At 40.4% G+C, this 12,184-nt stretch overlaps 1 protein-coding gene across 1 annotated transcript in view; it reads right to left on the bottom strand.

Annotated features, from left to right (window-relative positions):
- Positions 1 to 12,184, bottom strand: part of NPHP3 (nephrocystin 3) — a 125,446-nt gene that overhangs the window by 77,362 nt on the left and 35,900 nt on the right. Inside the window, exons 6-8 of the mRNA XM_089672535.1 lie at positions 8,368 to 8,501; positions 8,126 to 8,286; positions 3,253 to 3,403 (exon numbers count right to left, since the gene is read on the bottom strand). Coding sequence (XP_089528661.1) covers positions 3,253 to 3,403; positions 8,126 to 8,286; positions 8,368 to 8,501 — 446 coding nt within the window. The remainder of the gene's footprint in view (positions 1 to 3,252; positions 3,404 to 8,125; positions 8,287 to 8,367; positions 8,502 to 12,184) is intronic.

Here is a 12,184-nt window from a genome sequence, read left to right on the forward strand (position 1 = left end):
GTGGTAAAAATCTAAAGTATGCATTTATTTCAGTTTAGGGACATGGAGGCTATTATCAGAAAATATTGGCCTATTATAAGAAGGGATAGGATTTTGGGTCCTTTGGTTCCAAGTAAACCACAATTTATATATAGAAAAGCATTCAATTTGCATAATAAACTGGTTAAAAGCATTGTCTAACCACCTAGGAAAAATAATAAGATGTTCAATCCAAAAGGTTTTTTTCCGTGTAGGAAATGCAATATTTGCAAAACTACTATGATAAAAACAAGAAAAATAGAAAATTTCACATCTCAGACTACATCAAAAGAATAAAATCAAAAACCACTCTCTAAATAAAATACCCTTATGATTAAGTCGATGACGAAACGCGTCAAGGGGAAGTGACGTCAACATGCACACGGGAACCAGAAGTCGACTGGCGGCCATTTTAGATGAGGGAAAAACCATCTGATTCTCCCTGGTCACTTCCTGGAGGACAGCAAAGCTGTAGTATGGTATTTTAAAGCGTTTTTCAAGTTGGCAAAATGTAAGCACCTTGATTAAGGGTCAATTTTATGATTTATCTTGGCGGTATCACACTACTTTGTCCCTTATATGCTTACATTTATATGTTTGATGGGGACATATGGAGTCTCAAGACTTTTGGATCCTGATAGTATTATGAAGGCGGATTAAACTGGGTAAAGATCCACAGGAGGACTGTCTCCCACCTATCTTTTTGAAAGATATAAAAGCGTCTTTTTTTTTGGAATATTGGTAAGGGTATGCATTCCTTACTGCATTTAGAAGTGTCACAGTGTTTGTTTGAGTAGGAGCACTGAAGAGTGATTCACATTCACAGTGGTATTTCACTGTTTGGATTCATAGTTTTTTTACTTTGTTCACTTTTTCACTCACTGTGATTGGGTATTCACTGGAATGAAGTCACTATAATTTATAATTGTCTGATTTAAAAAGATAATACACTATGTGATATTTTCTTTTTTTGAGGAATATTACCAGGGAAAGTTTCTGAAAGATTTTTTTGAACACATTATTAGTCGAGAAGAAATTGATTTGATCTAATTTTCGACTTATAGGGTTTGGACTGCACGTATTTATTATTGAGGACTTATTTTATAGCATTTTCTGCAACATCAAGAAATGTATTACATGTACTACCTCATTTGTCACATACTTGCTGGAGTGTCCTTGTAAATTTCAGTATATAGGTCGAACGACAAGACAACTACAGATTAGATTGAGAGGACATGTGGCTAACATTAAGAAAGGCAAAAACGGTCAGCGCTTTTCCAAACATTTTAGAGAGGCCCATAACTGTGATCCATCCCTATTACAATTCTGTGGGATTTAAAAAGTAGAGGACCATTGGAGGGGTATTAATTGAACAAGGGAAATCTCAAAAAAATAGACCTTCTGGATTTATGAACTAGATACCAGGAAACCCAAGGGGTTAAATGTTGAACTTGACCTTTATTTATTTCCAATGTGTGATTTTTATAGGACCCATTGTTACATTGTGTAAATTAGAAGCATTATATAAGTTATTCTTTAGTAATATAGGATTATTATATCCCTTTGTTTCTCCCCTTTGTATGCTTAGGTATATATCTACATCTATTGTACATCTGTCAACATTATATTTTGTAGGAATTTATCTGCTGTCCTGGTTCAGAGTTAGATGATCCTCATTCTGTATGACGCACAGAGAGATTGATGCAGTTACGTGTTTATCAGATGAGTGTGGGATCTTCGTATGGAATATCGATTAACCACATTAGGGGACTATAGGTTACCCATTGGATTTAGTTATCACACTGAGATATTATATATCCACGATAATTACATCTTGGGTGTGTTTACATCTACTCATTCTATATATTGATTAGGACGTTGGTATAGTTAGTACTGAGGATGTCTAATATTCACCACTATGGGGCCATATTAGATTATGTTCTGATATATGTAAAATATATGAATTCACCACTAGAGGGCTACATAGTATGATTAATACATTAAATATTCTGTATATATTCATTTAGGCATCGTTTAGGATTGTGTTTTTATATTTGTAATTATAATGTTATGGAAGGATGCAGTACCGGTTTAAACCTTGTTTCAGTTAACCCTTTTGAAAGTTGGCGATTTCAGATCCCAGTGTGGGTGGAAGTGTATTACTTAACAGCCAGCCGCACGTCTGACGTGTACATCCTTTGACAAAGTCGTAATGACGAAATGCGTCAGTTGTGACATCAGACACTAACCAGATGTTCAGCGGCAGCCATCTTGGTTGAGATCCAAGGAAAGAGCTGTATGTTAGACACTGATATGCACTACTACATTGTAAGAGCTTTTGTTAATTAAATAAATCTGTTTACTTGATTTGCTACACTATGGTCTGCCTATTTTGGTTTGATTGTATGTGACATCGTGGGAGCGGATTATCGGCAGGAGAGAGGATCTTCTGTAGTGTAGCAGATACTTTAATTCCCTGCTTCATAAATTATCTGGTAAGGTGCATGAGCTGTGAAGTGGTGAGTCACCTAAGTAATTGTGCACTGATTGGCGGTCACCAAGTTTGGATAAGTGTGAGCACATTAGCACGGTTGTTGTTCGCTCTATGATAAATACTACACTATATGATATTTATTTGTTGGAGAGCAATTTACCATGGATGAGGAAGAACGATAAAAGGAGTAATCCACAAGATTCATCTCCTTTTACAATGCAAAGAATTTTAACTGGAGGGTAAGAGTAAGAATTACGGATTGAGTGTGATGGCACATGGTGAAGTTTTGGCACTATTATAGCACTTTTATGTGAGTGTAATATATATTTGATTTATTGGATTTAAAAAGTTAATGCACTTTGTGCGGTTTATATATATTTTTTGCATGAGTTATTTTTGATGAAAGGAGAAGGAGGAACACATCATCATCTTGGTGTTATATGAATAGGACACTGAAATATTCATGGTGAGAACCTTGGAAGAATGAAGGCCTTATAGTATGAATTTTCACGGAATGTGTTTAAGGACTTTTGGATTGTGTACCAATTTGGATGCTGGGTATTGGTTTATAAAGTATATTACATTGTTATTTCCATCTGTGGCTCATTTGGGGAGATTTTTCCTTGCCTCCTGTTCTTTTCACACCCATGCTCTCTGGAGCATGAAAAAAAAGAAAAAACACAAATATAAGAATATTTCACAAGCTGTCCATAGTGTGCAAAACCAGTCCCAGTTCCTACCTTGGTTTTGTTTGATTTATTTTGATCTTGTTCTATTAACTGCTGCATGCAATCTAGGCCACTGTCGCAGTCCTCTATTTTGTGATACACAATCCGAGGTTTTGCTTCAGTATTCTTCAAGAATGCCTCTTTACAGTCTTCCCACAATAAGCTGCAAACATTTTTGAAACAACATTAAATAAATTCAACTTCAGTCCATCAGGACTTGTATACTGTATACAGGCATCTGTGAAGCAAGCTTTGTTTAATGCAGCTCAAGCAATGTCTACCAACGGAATGCCTATAGTGCTGTAAAATGTATGTTGTTGGAATCAAAACGTGGAAAATACTACTCACTTTCATTTATTTGCTTAAAGCTTACTTCATTTTAACAAACATTGTCCCTGCAATCCTGTTTAAAATGTTACTAAACCCACAACAGTAAAATCAGCCTGTATATGCAGTACAGCATGCTTGTTATACTCACTGTGGAACCTAATGAGTTAATCCTCTGCATTTTGTAAAAAGGCCGTTTGATCCTGACTCCTCTGTTCCTCCTCTTGTTCAAATGCCCACGTCTTATCTCCTGATAAGACACACTGAACTGTAGCCATTCTGCACATGCTCAGTTTATTGTGTATTGCTAGAGAGGTTTTTTTTTTGTTTGGGAGAGTGCATGTGATCAGCACAGGGCCAATCAGCACTGTCCAGACAGAGGTCAGTGGTTTTGCATCCTCCTAGAGCAGAAAGAAAACTCCTACTACAAGCTTTAACCAGTGCTCTGCTGAACACCAACAGAAAAAGACAAAAGACTGCTCTAACTGCTGATGAGAAAAGGTGTTTAGCAGTTTATAATTACTAAAATAACTGCATTTCCATGTTCTGTGTACTGTGGGAGACCAGATATAGTGAATGCAGGGTCCTGGGTTACTGGGTTTAGTAACACTTTAAGCTGCGCTAAACACAGGGGAACTATGTTGGCCCAAAAATGCTCATATGCATAAAGATAAAAAAAATACGATGAAGATAATCAGTGAGACAGCCTATTATTTTATATAAAGACATTGGCTCTGAATTATTAGTTAGGTCTTTTTCACATGGGCAGACCACCTTCTGAGCTATCTGTGATGGACTGCTCTTAAGGGGGCCGCAGAACAGCTCCCTCAACAAGTTTAGATGGTGATCCCACCTTCTGAATACGTTTCCTTTTATGTTCTCCAACCAAACAGGTCTCTGTCCTAACTAAGAGTACCTGTACTTGTTTTATGGATTTGTACAAATAAAAGAGCATTTTTGAAGTTTACTGGAAAATTAGGTCATCAAATAATTAAACCCTATATTTCAGTGACAAGTGGTTGTGCACCCAGGAGAAGTGTGGGCAAGGTGGACCTACCTGGAGTGGTCTTTTCAACACTACTGTATAAGGCAAAGAGAAGTTATAACCTCAAAACTGAAAGCAACCAATTGTAGGTTAACCACTTGCCCTCCACCCTATAGCAGTACTGCTACAGGGCAGCACGACATATACGACTTATATATATGTGATTTGCATTACCAGGTAGGGGGGCGCACACCACCCTACCTGAGCCACTATTGGTGGCTGGGGATATCAATCACGAGGTCCTGGCCGTCGATTCCCGGCCAGCACTCGGCGATCGGCGGCAAAGCTCACAGAGGAGAGACCCATGTGTAAACACAGGTCTCTCTCCTGTCAGCATGGACATGCTGCTTTGTATCTCTGAACAGCAAGGAAATCTACAAAACAGCATGTCTACAAAGTAAAACAGCACACAAAGTAAAACACACACAGCACACTGTTAACCCTGTGCTCACCCCAGGTGTTAACCCCTTCCTGCCCAGTGTCATTAGTACAGTGTCAGTGCTTTTTATTAGCACTGATCACTGTATTAGTGTCACTGGGGATGTCAATGGCAGTTAGTCAGTTCCCACCCAGTGTCAGAATGCCCGCCGCAGTCCCGCTATAAGTCGCTGATCGCCGCCATTACTAGTATAACATGGTAACATAAATTTAAAAAAAGAAATTCCAGTAAATACTGCCATTTGTAGACAATATAACTTTCATGTAAACCAATTAATATACAATTATTGGGATTTATTTTAAGGAAAGACATGTAGCTGAATTCATTTTGGCCTAAATTTATGAAGAAATTTGATTTTTTTTATTGGATATGTTTTACAGCAAAAAGTCAAAAATATTGTTTTTTTTTTCAAAATTGTGGGGTTTGTTTGTTCATATAGCAAACAAAAAGAAAACAAAAAAACGCAGAGGTGATCAAATACCATCAAATAATATTGTGGTGCTTTTATGTGCATATACCAACAAATGAATAAAAATAAAAAGTGGGTGCCTGCACTAAGCCGGCTATGTGAATTGTGAAAAAGTGAAAAACGCTTAAAACGTAAAAAGAACAGAAATAAATAGGTGCTATATCAACCTTCAATATCTACATTCCATAATTATTTTCAATCTATTTTTAGCAAATGACCCCTTTTTTTGATAACCTATAGATGTTCCTACAATGTGTTTATGTCAATAATTAAGCCTCCATTTTTCCATACATTGGAGATGATATATCTGCAAATATAGCTATTTGCAATTACAGTACTAACAGTATTCAGTTTTTTATATCTTTTTTTGCCATATCTATATCTATATCTATATATCTAAATATCTATATTTGCCCAATCAAAAATAGGTCTGTCTCTATTTAATTTGCCCAGTAATGGCGGTGCATCACTTCCTGAAGACGCCACCAGGCGAAACGTACGTAAAAGCGTGATCCCGTCATATCCAGGTTCCTGTGACATCACATCCGGCCCAGCGACAGCAAGGCTTGGAACACACACCGGCCATATCTTTGGATTTACAGGCTATGCAAACTAGTGCAGGTCTACTGGGCACCTTCACATGTGAGTTGATATACATATGTTTTTTATGGAAAATTTCAATAAATATTACACTCAGATTATCTAATCCATCCATGATTTATTTGAGCGGTGTGGAGCATTGCCTTTCATGGGAAGGAGAGCATTGTGTATGGAACCTTGTCACTATTGCCATATATAAGAATCATATGAATATCACATTGGGACAATATATAAGCTGTGGTAACAATTAGGATAGATATCCCAGGAAAGCCCTTTACTAATACCCCAGGAGAGTTAACCAGGACAGATATCCCAGGAGAGTCCATTACTGAAAGTTTTTTTTTCACTATAACAAATGTGCTGCATCACCACCTTTTTTGGGGCCTATATCTCTGGCGGGTGTGAAATTCACATAATCCGTTTGCGCGTGGTGAAAGTGTCATACCTTCACTCTGGTAAGTACATTATGGGTGTGAGGTTGGTATAGCGCCTACCTATTTTTGTTCTTTTTACAATCAAATACCATCGAAAGAAAGCTCTATTTGTGGGAAAAAATGACACAAATTAAATTTTTAATTTATGTACAGCGTTGCATGACTGCGCAATTGTCAGTTAAAGTAACGCATTTTTTTTACACTGGAGCTTTTAAAGCATTTCACCCATGATCAGCAGATCGTGGGTGCAATGCCTGGATCCTGCAGACTTTCAGCACACTGTCTGCCCATACCTTCCTGCCATAAGAACAGGCAGTTATTGATGGTACTTGTAGTTCATTCATTCACAGAAATCTGTGAATAAATTATGTGGCTGTGTGGGTGGAGCCCCGCACGACCACGCTGTTTTTTTATTTGCGACAGCGGGTGTGGAAAAAAGATCCCCCTCCCATTGTCACAGGGAGGGAGGGATCTGGGGGAGAGGAGGCGGGAGCTGGAACATGTTACATGTTCCAAAGATGAACTTAGCCTTTAACCACCTCCCGCCCGCCATATAGTAATATGACGGACGTAAGGTGGTTTTCTCATTCTGGGAGGATGTCAGATGTCCTCCCATTCTCACCGTGCATGCGCGGCTCAGGGAGCGCGCAGCGCGGCGAACGGCGGTGCGCTGTGTCCCTCGGACACAGCGGATCACCGATCATGGAAAGAGCCAAAGATGTCGATTCGGTCATGGGATCAGCTGTGTCCAATCACAGCTGATCACATGCGAACAGGGAAATGCCGGTTATCGGCATTTCTGTCCTCTCGAGCTGTCATGCTGACAGCTCGAGAGGAGAGGAGAGCCGGTAATCGGCTTTCCGCGGAGGGGGCATGTACACTGATCATCAGGGCACTGATGATCAGTGTGCCCTGATGATCAGTGTAGCCCCAGCAGTGCCACCTGTCAGTGTCCATCAGTGCCTCGTGCCAGTGCCCATCAGTGCCACATCAATGCCACATATCAGTGCCTACCAATGCACATCAATACCACATATCAATGCCCATCTGAGCTGCCTTTCAGTGCTGCATATCAGTGCCATATATCAGTGCCATGTATGAGTGCTGCCTTTCAGTGCCCATCAGTGATGCCTGGCAATGCCCATCAGTGCCACCTACCAGTGCCTCCTCATCAGTCCCATCATTGCCACCTATCAGTGTCCATCAGTGCAGCCTATCAGTGCCCATCACTGCAGCCTCATTAGCGCACATCAGTGAAGGAGAAAAATCACTTATTTACAAAATTTTATAACAAAAACTAAGAAAAAACTTTTTTTTTCTACATTTTCAGTGTTTTTGATTTAAGAAAAAATAAAAAACCCAGAGGTGATTAAATACCACCAAAATAAAGCTCTATGTCACAAAAAAATGATAAAAATTTAATATGGGTACAGTACTGCATGACCACGCAATTATTACTCAAAGTGCGACAGCGCTGAAAGCTGGAAATTGGCCTGGGCAGGAAGAGGGTATAAGTGCCCTGTAGGCTTGAGGTTAAATAGTTTCTATACATCAACGTAATAAAGACAAACCTGCTCAAGGAGGAACAAATAAAAAGTATGACAAGAGAACTCCTTTCAATTTCCCATTTCCGCACCGCAGTATAATGGTTCTCGCATTCTTCAGGGAAATGGACAACTTGAAAGAAATAGCCCAAGCTTTCACACATCCTCTGCAGCTTTGGAGAATATTCCTACAAGTACACAAAAAATGTAACAGTTGCTGATTCTAGATAACAAGAGAGTATTATGCACCTATATAGTTTGGTTCTTACGTTTAGGAAAATGTCTACTTCAGGCTGAGTATCCTTTGTGTTGATTAGGTAACATCGTACAGTATTGCTCCACGCTGCCTGAGAAAAAAGAGGGGTGACTTGTAGCAAGCTAGCTACTGCTGCATCCCAGTCATCTGCAAAATATGAGAACATAAAAACCGGTCAGTGTTTACTTACCAGGCTTGGCATTATGCCTAAAGTGTATACAAATGCAAAACTTTTTTTAGTTCTGTAGAAAGTGCAGAAAGATTCAAACTGTCAGATTTTAAATAAGAGTTCCAGGAATAGATATTTTTTCATGGTTACAATGATTCAGCTTGGACCAATGTAATTATAAGCATACTATACCTTTGGGATCCCCTGAAACCTTGAAATCATTGTAGTAGGTACTGCTACCTACATGATCTTCACTAGCTTCTGGTTCCCATGCCGAGCGGCTGCCCTGAGGCACTGTGAACACAGGACCTGGCCTGTTCAGCACAGGCACTATTCAGAGAATGCTTTGCATTTTCTCAATGAATACAAAGCATTCTGTGATTGAATTAAGTGGAGAGCTGGACCAATTTACTGTAAATATGTAAAAATATTTATACCTGGAATTTTTGTTTAATGCAGTTGGAGGCACCTTTGGAGAGGTCCCTCCATCTCCTGTCTGGTAAAAAGGTTATTCTCAGGACAAGACAGGGGAAATCTCTGAAACAGTAACACAGACAGAAGTAATTTTTTTAAGTAAAGGGGAATGCTTGAACCCTTGTCAGCTTTTCAATCCGCATACACTACATCCCCGCTGCTATGTTCTTATCTTCCTCTTCTGGTTCCAGCATCTTTTTGATCCCTTCATTTGGTGAGTAGTGATGTAAATCTTGCGCATTCACGCTGAACTTACATTATCTTGACACCTAGCTCCATTCCTGGCAGCTTACAGAAGAATAGCACAGGCCAATTTAGTAAGCAATTCAGTTGTGCAAAATACATTGCATGCTCCAAAGTAAAAAAATAAACAAAACAAGAAAAACTTTCACCCCTTCCAGCCCAGACCAATTTTCAGCGCCATCGCACTTTGAATGTGGGGCCTGCACAAAGTACATTCTGGGGAGGAGGTCATATGGGGGTTTATTTACTAAAGCTGGAGAGTCCAAAATCAGACTCCCTTCTGCATAGAAACCAATCAGCTTCCAGATTTCATTGCCAAAGCTTCATTGAACAAGCTGAGGTTAGAAGCTGATTGGTTTCTATGCAGAAGGGAGTCTGATTTTGGACTCTCCAGCTTTAGAAAATAAACCCCATGGTGTCCACCCACAAAGAGAGAGTTCCCACCTGGCCGTCATTTGTCTATAAGCCACTGGTTAACATTTTTTCTGGGGAAAAAATTGATTTTTGTACTCACCTGTAAAATGCGTTTCTTGGGGTTCATCACAGGACACAGAGCAAGCATATTAATCCATATTCAACAGGTTATGCGCCACCTACAGGTGAATGGACACTGGCAAAAAAAAGACAGGAAGTCCTTCCCTATATAACCCCTCCCATACAGGAAATGCCTCAGTCTTGTAGCAAGCAATGCATCCATCACAAAGGGGCAGGACATCTGTGTCCCATGATGTACTCCAAGAAATGGACTTTACAGGTAAGCAAAAAAATCCAGTTTTCTTTATCGTACATCACGGGACTTAGAGCGACCATATTAGTCCTTACTTAATGGGATGTCCCAAATCACTGCTTATGAGTACACAGCTGTCCGCAAGACACTGCAACCAGAAGATAACATCCTCAGCAATACTTACATCCACCTGATAACATCTTGTAAAGGTGTGAATCAAAGACATAGCCTTGCAATCCAGATCCACTGAGACCTGATGACCGATAGAAGGCAGCTACACTCCTGTTAGAATGAGCTGTCATCTGAAATGGTGGATTCCTTCCCTTTAAGCCAAAGGCTTGAAAGATTATCTGACAAATTCAAAAGGAAACAGTCGACTTACTGTAGTAGCCAGGCAACCCTTCATTAGTCTTTCAGGAAGGATAAAAAGCAAACTTGACTGCCGAACACGAGCAATCCATTCCAAATAAACCTTTATGCCCACACCAAATCCAGCTTGTGAAAGGCCCTGTCCCCTGGCAACTGAGGCCTGGGAAAGAAAATAGGGAACTTATGGCAGAAAAGGCGGATGAGGTTAAAGCACCATCTCATCCTGATGGAGCACCAGATACAGGTCCCTGCAAGACAGAGCTGCCAACTAAGACACCCTTGCTGTCGTAATAATAGCAAACAGAAAAGCCACCTTCCAAGTAAAAGAAAAAAAAAAACTAAAGGAAAGTCCGGAATAAGTTCAAAAGGTTGTTCCTGTAAAACATACAAAACCAAATTAGATTCCCTGGAAGCACAGATGACATCACTGGAGTAACCATCTGCACAACTCCTTGAAAAAAGGCTCACACAAATGAATGAGAAGCAATTGGCCTCTAGAAAAAGAAAAAATTGCCAAGGCTGAGTTCTGCCCCTAGATGGCAAAAGGTCCACTCCAGAATGGAGAAAAGAAAGGATCCGACAATGGCATATTTTCAGGGGTGGAACCCCTAGCTTCACACCAGGGCAACCAAGTTCTATGGTAAATGTCCCTAGGACTTTTCTTCAGAATTCTGGCTTTAACAACTCTAGAGTCTAACTGAAATAGACACATTATGCTCCAGTAAGTGAACCGGTTGCCCTCTGAGTAACATATCATCCGAATAACCCACAATGGATACTCCCTGGATTCTTAACAGACCCAAGACTGAAGCCAAAATCTCAGTGAACACCTGAGTGCCAAGGACAGTGTGAAAGGCAAGGCCACAAACAAACTACTGGTCCTCTGCTGATAAGGAGGAAAAATGGGTACATGCAGATAAACATCCTTTATGCCCAGTGATGCCAGGAAATTCCCTGGTTGAAGTGACATCACCACTGCTTTTGGGATGGTGAAGAAATTTGAGAAAAACCCGAGAAACCTTTTGGCCTCCAGAACTGGCATAATCAGGGTTTGTGAAAACGGTGCTTGAGAGCTAGAAACAGCAACATCCTCTGTTTGCAGATTCAAGGACATTTGAACGTATAAAACGTGGCAGAGGAGGCTCTCGGAACACCAACTTGTAACCCTCAGAGATTGTGCAATGGACATACTCACCTGCCACTTCCTCCTGCCACACCCCTGCAAATGCCAGCACCTGTCTCCCCACCCAAGTGAGTGGGAGCATCACTTATAGAGAGGAGGGTTTCGAATCTGGCTTTGCTGGCCCAGGTCATCTTATAAAACTGACCCAGAAGCTTCTCTCTCATGGCAGAGGCCTGCTAGCACCAAAGACTCTCCAGAGGTAGCAGATCCTGGAAAAAAAACAAACAGTCACAGTCCTCTGAAACAAATGCTTATCTTCTGTAATCTTTTGGATATACTGATCCAACTCTGTCCCAGACATTCCCCTTGAAAGTTAAAAAAAAACAAAACAAAAAAAAAACCTTTCAATAACTTTTTGCAGAGTAACTCTGCAGATAAATTCGTTAGAAAAAAATCCTGCACATTCGTGGAAAAAGTCCCAAGCTTGAGATCTGTTGAACTGAATCCTTCAAGGCATTCACCGTAAAACAGGGATCCCAAGGTGATCCTCACCAGGGCCACCCTCAGTATCTGCAGAATTATTCTTAACTAGCCACTTAAAACTCAGTCCTTAAAACTATGGCAGGCCTTAATAGCCGTCCTGCCGGGGAGGGCGTCCTCTCCGTCTCTGGAAAGCCTGGGACAGAGGGGAGGCACGCGCACACACACACACCGAGCTGCTGTGG

The sequence above is a fragment of the Staurois parvus genome, unplaced genomic scaffold (assembly GCF_062004578.1).
Source record: "Staurois parvus isolate SC_StPar_1 unplaced genomic scaffold, SC_StPar_1.0 ptg000130l, whole genome shotgun sequence".
Taxonomy (NCBI): Eukaryota; Metazoa; Chordata; class Amphibia; order Anura; family Ranidae; genus Staurois; species Staurois parvus.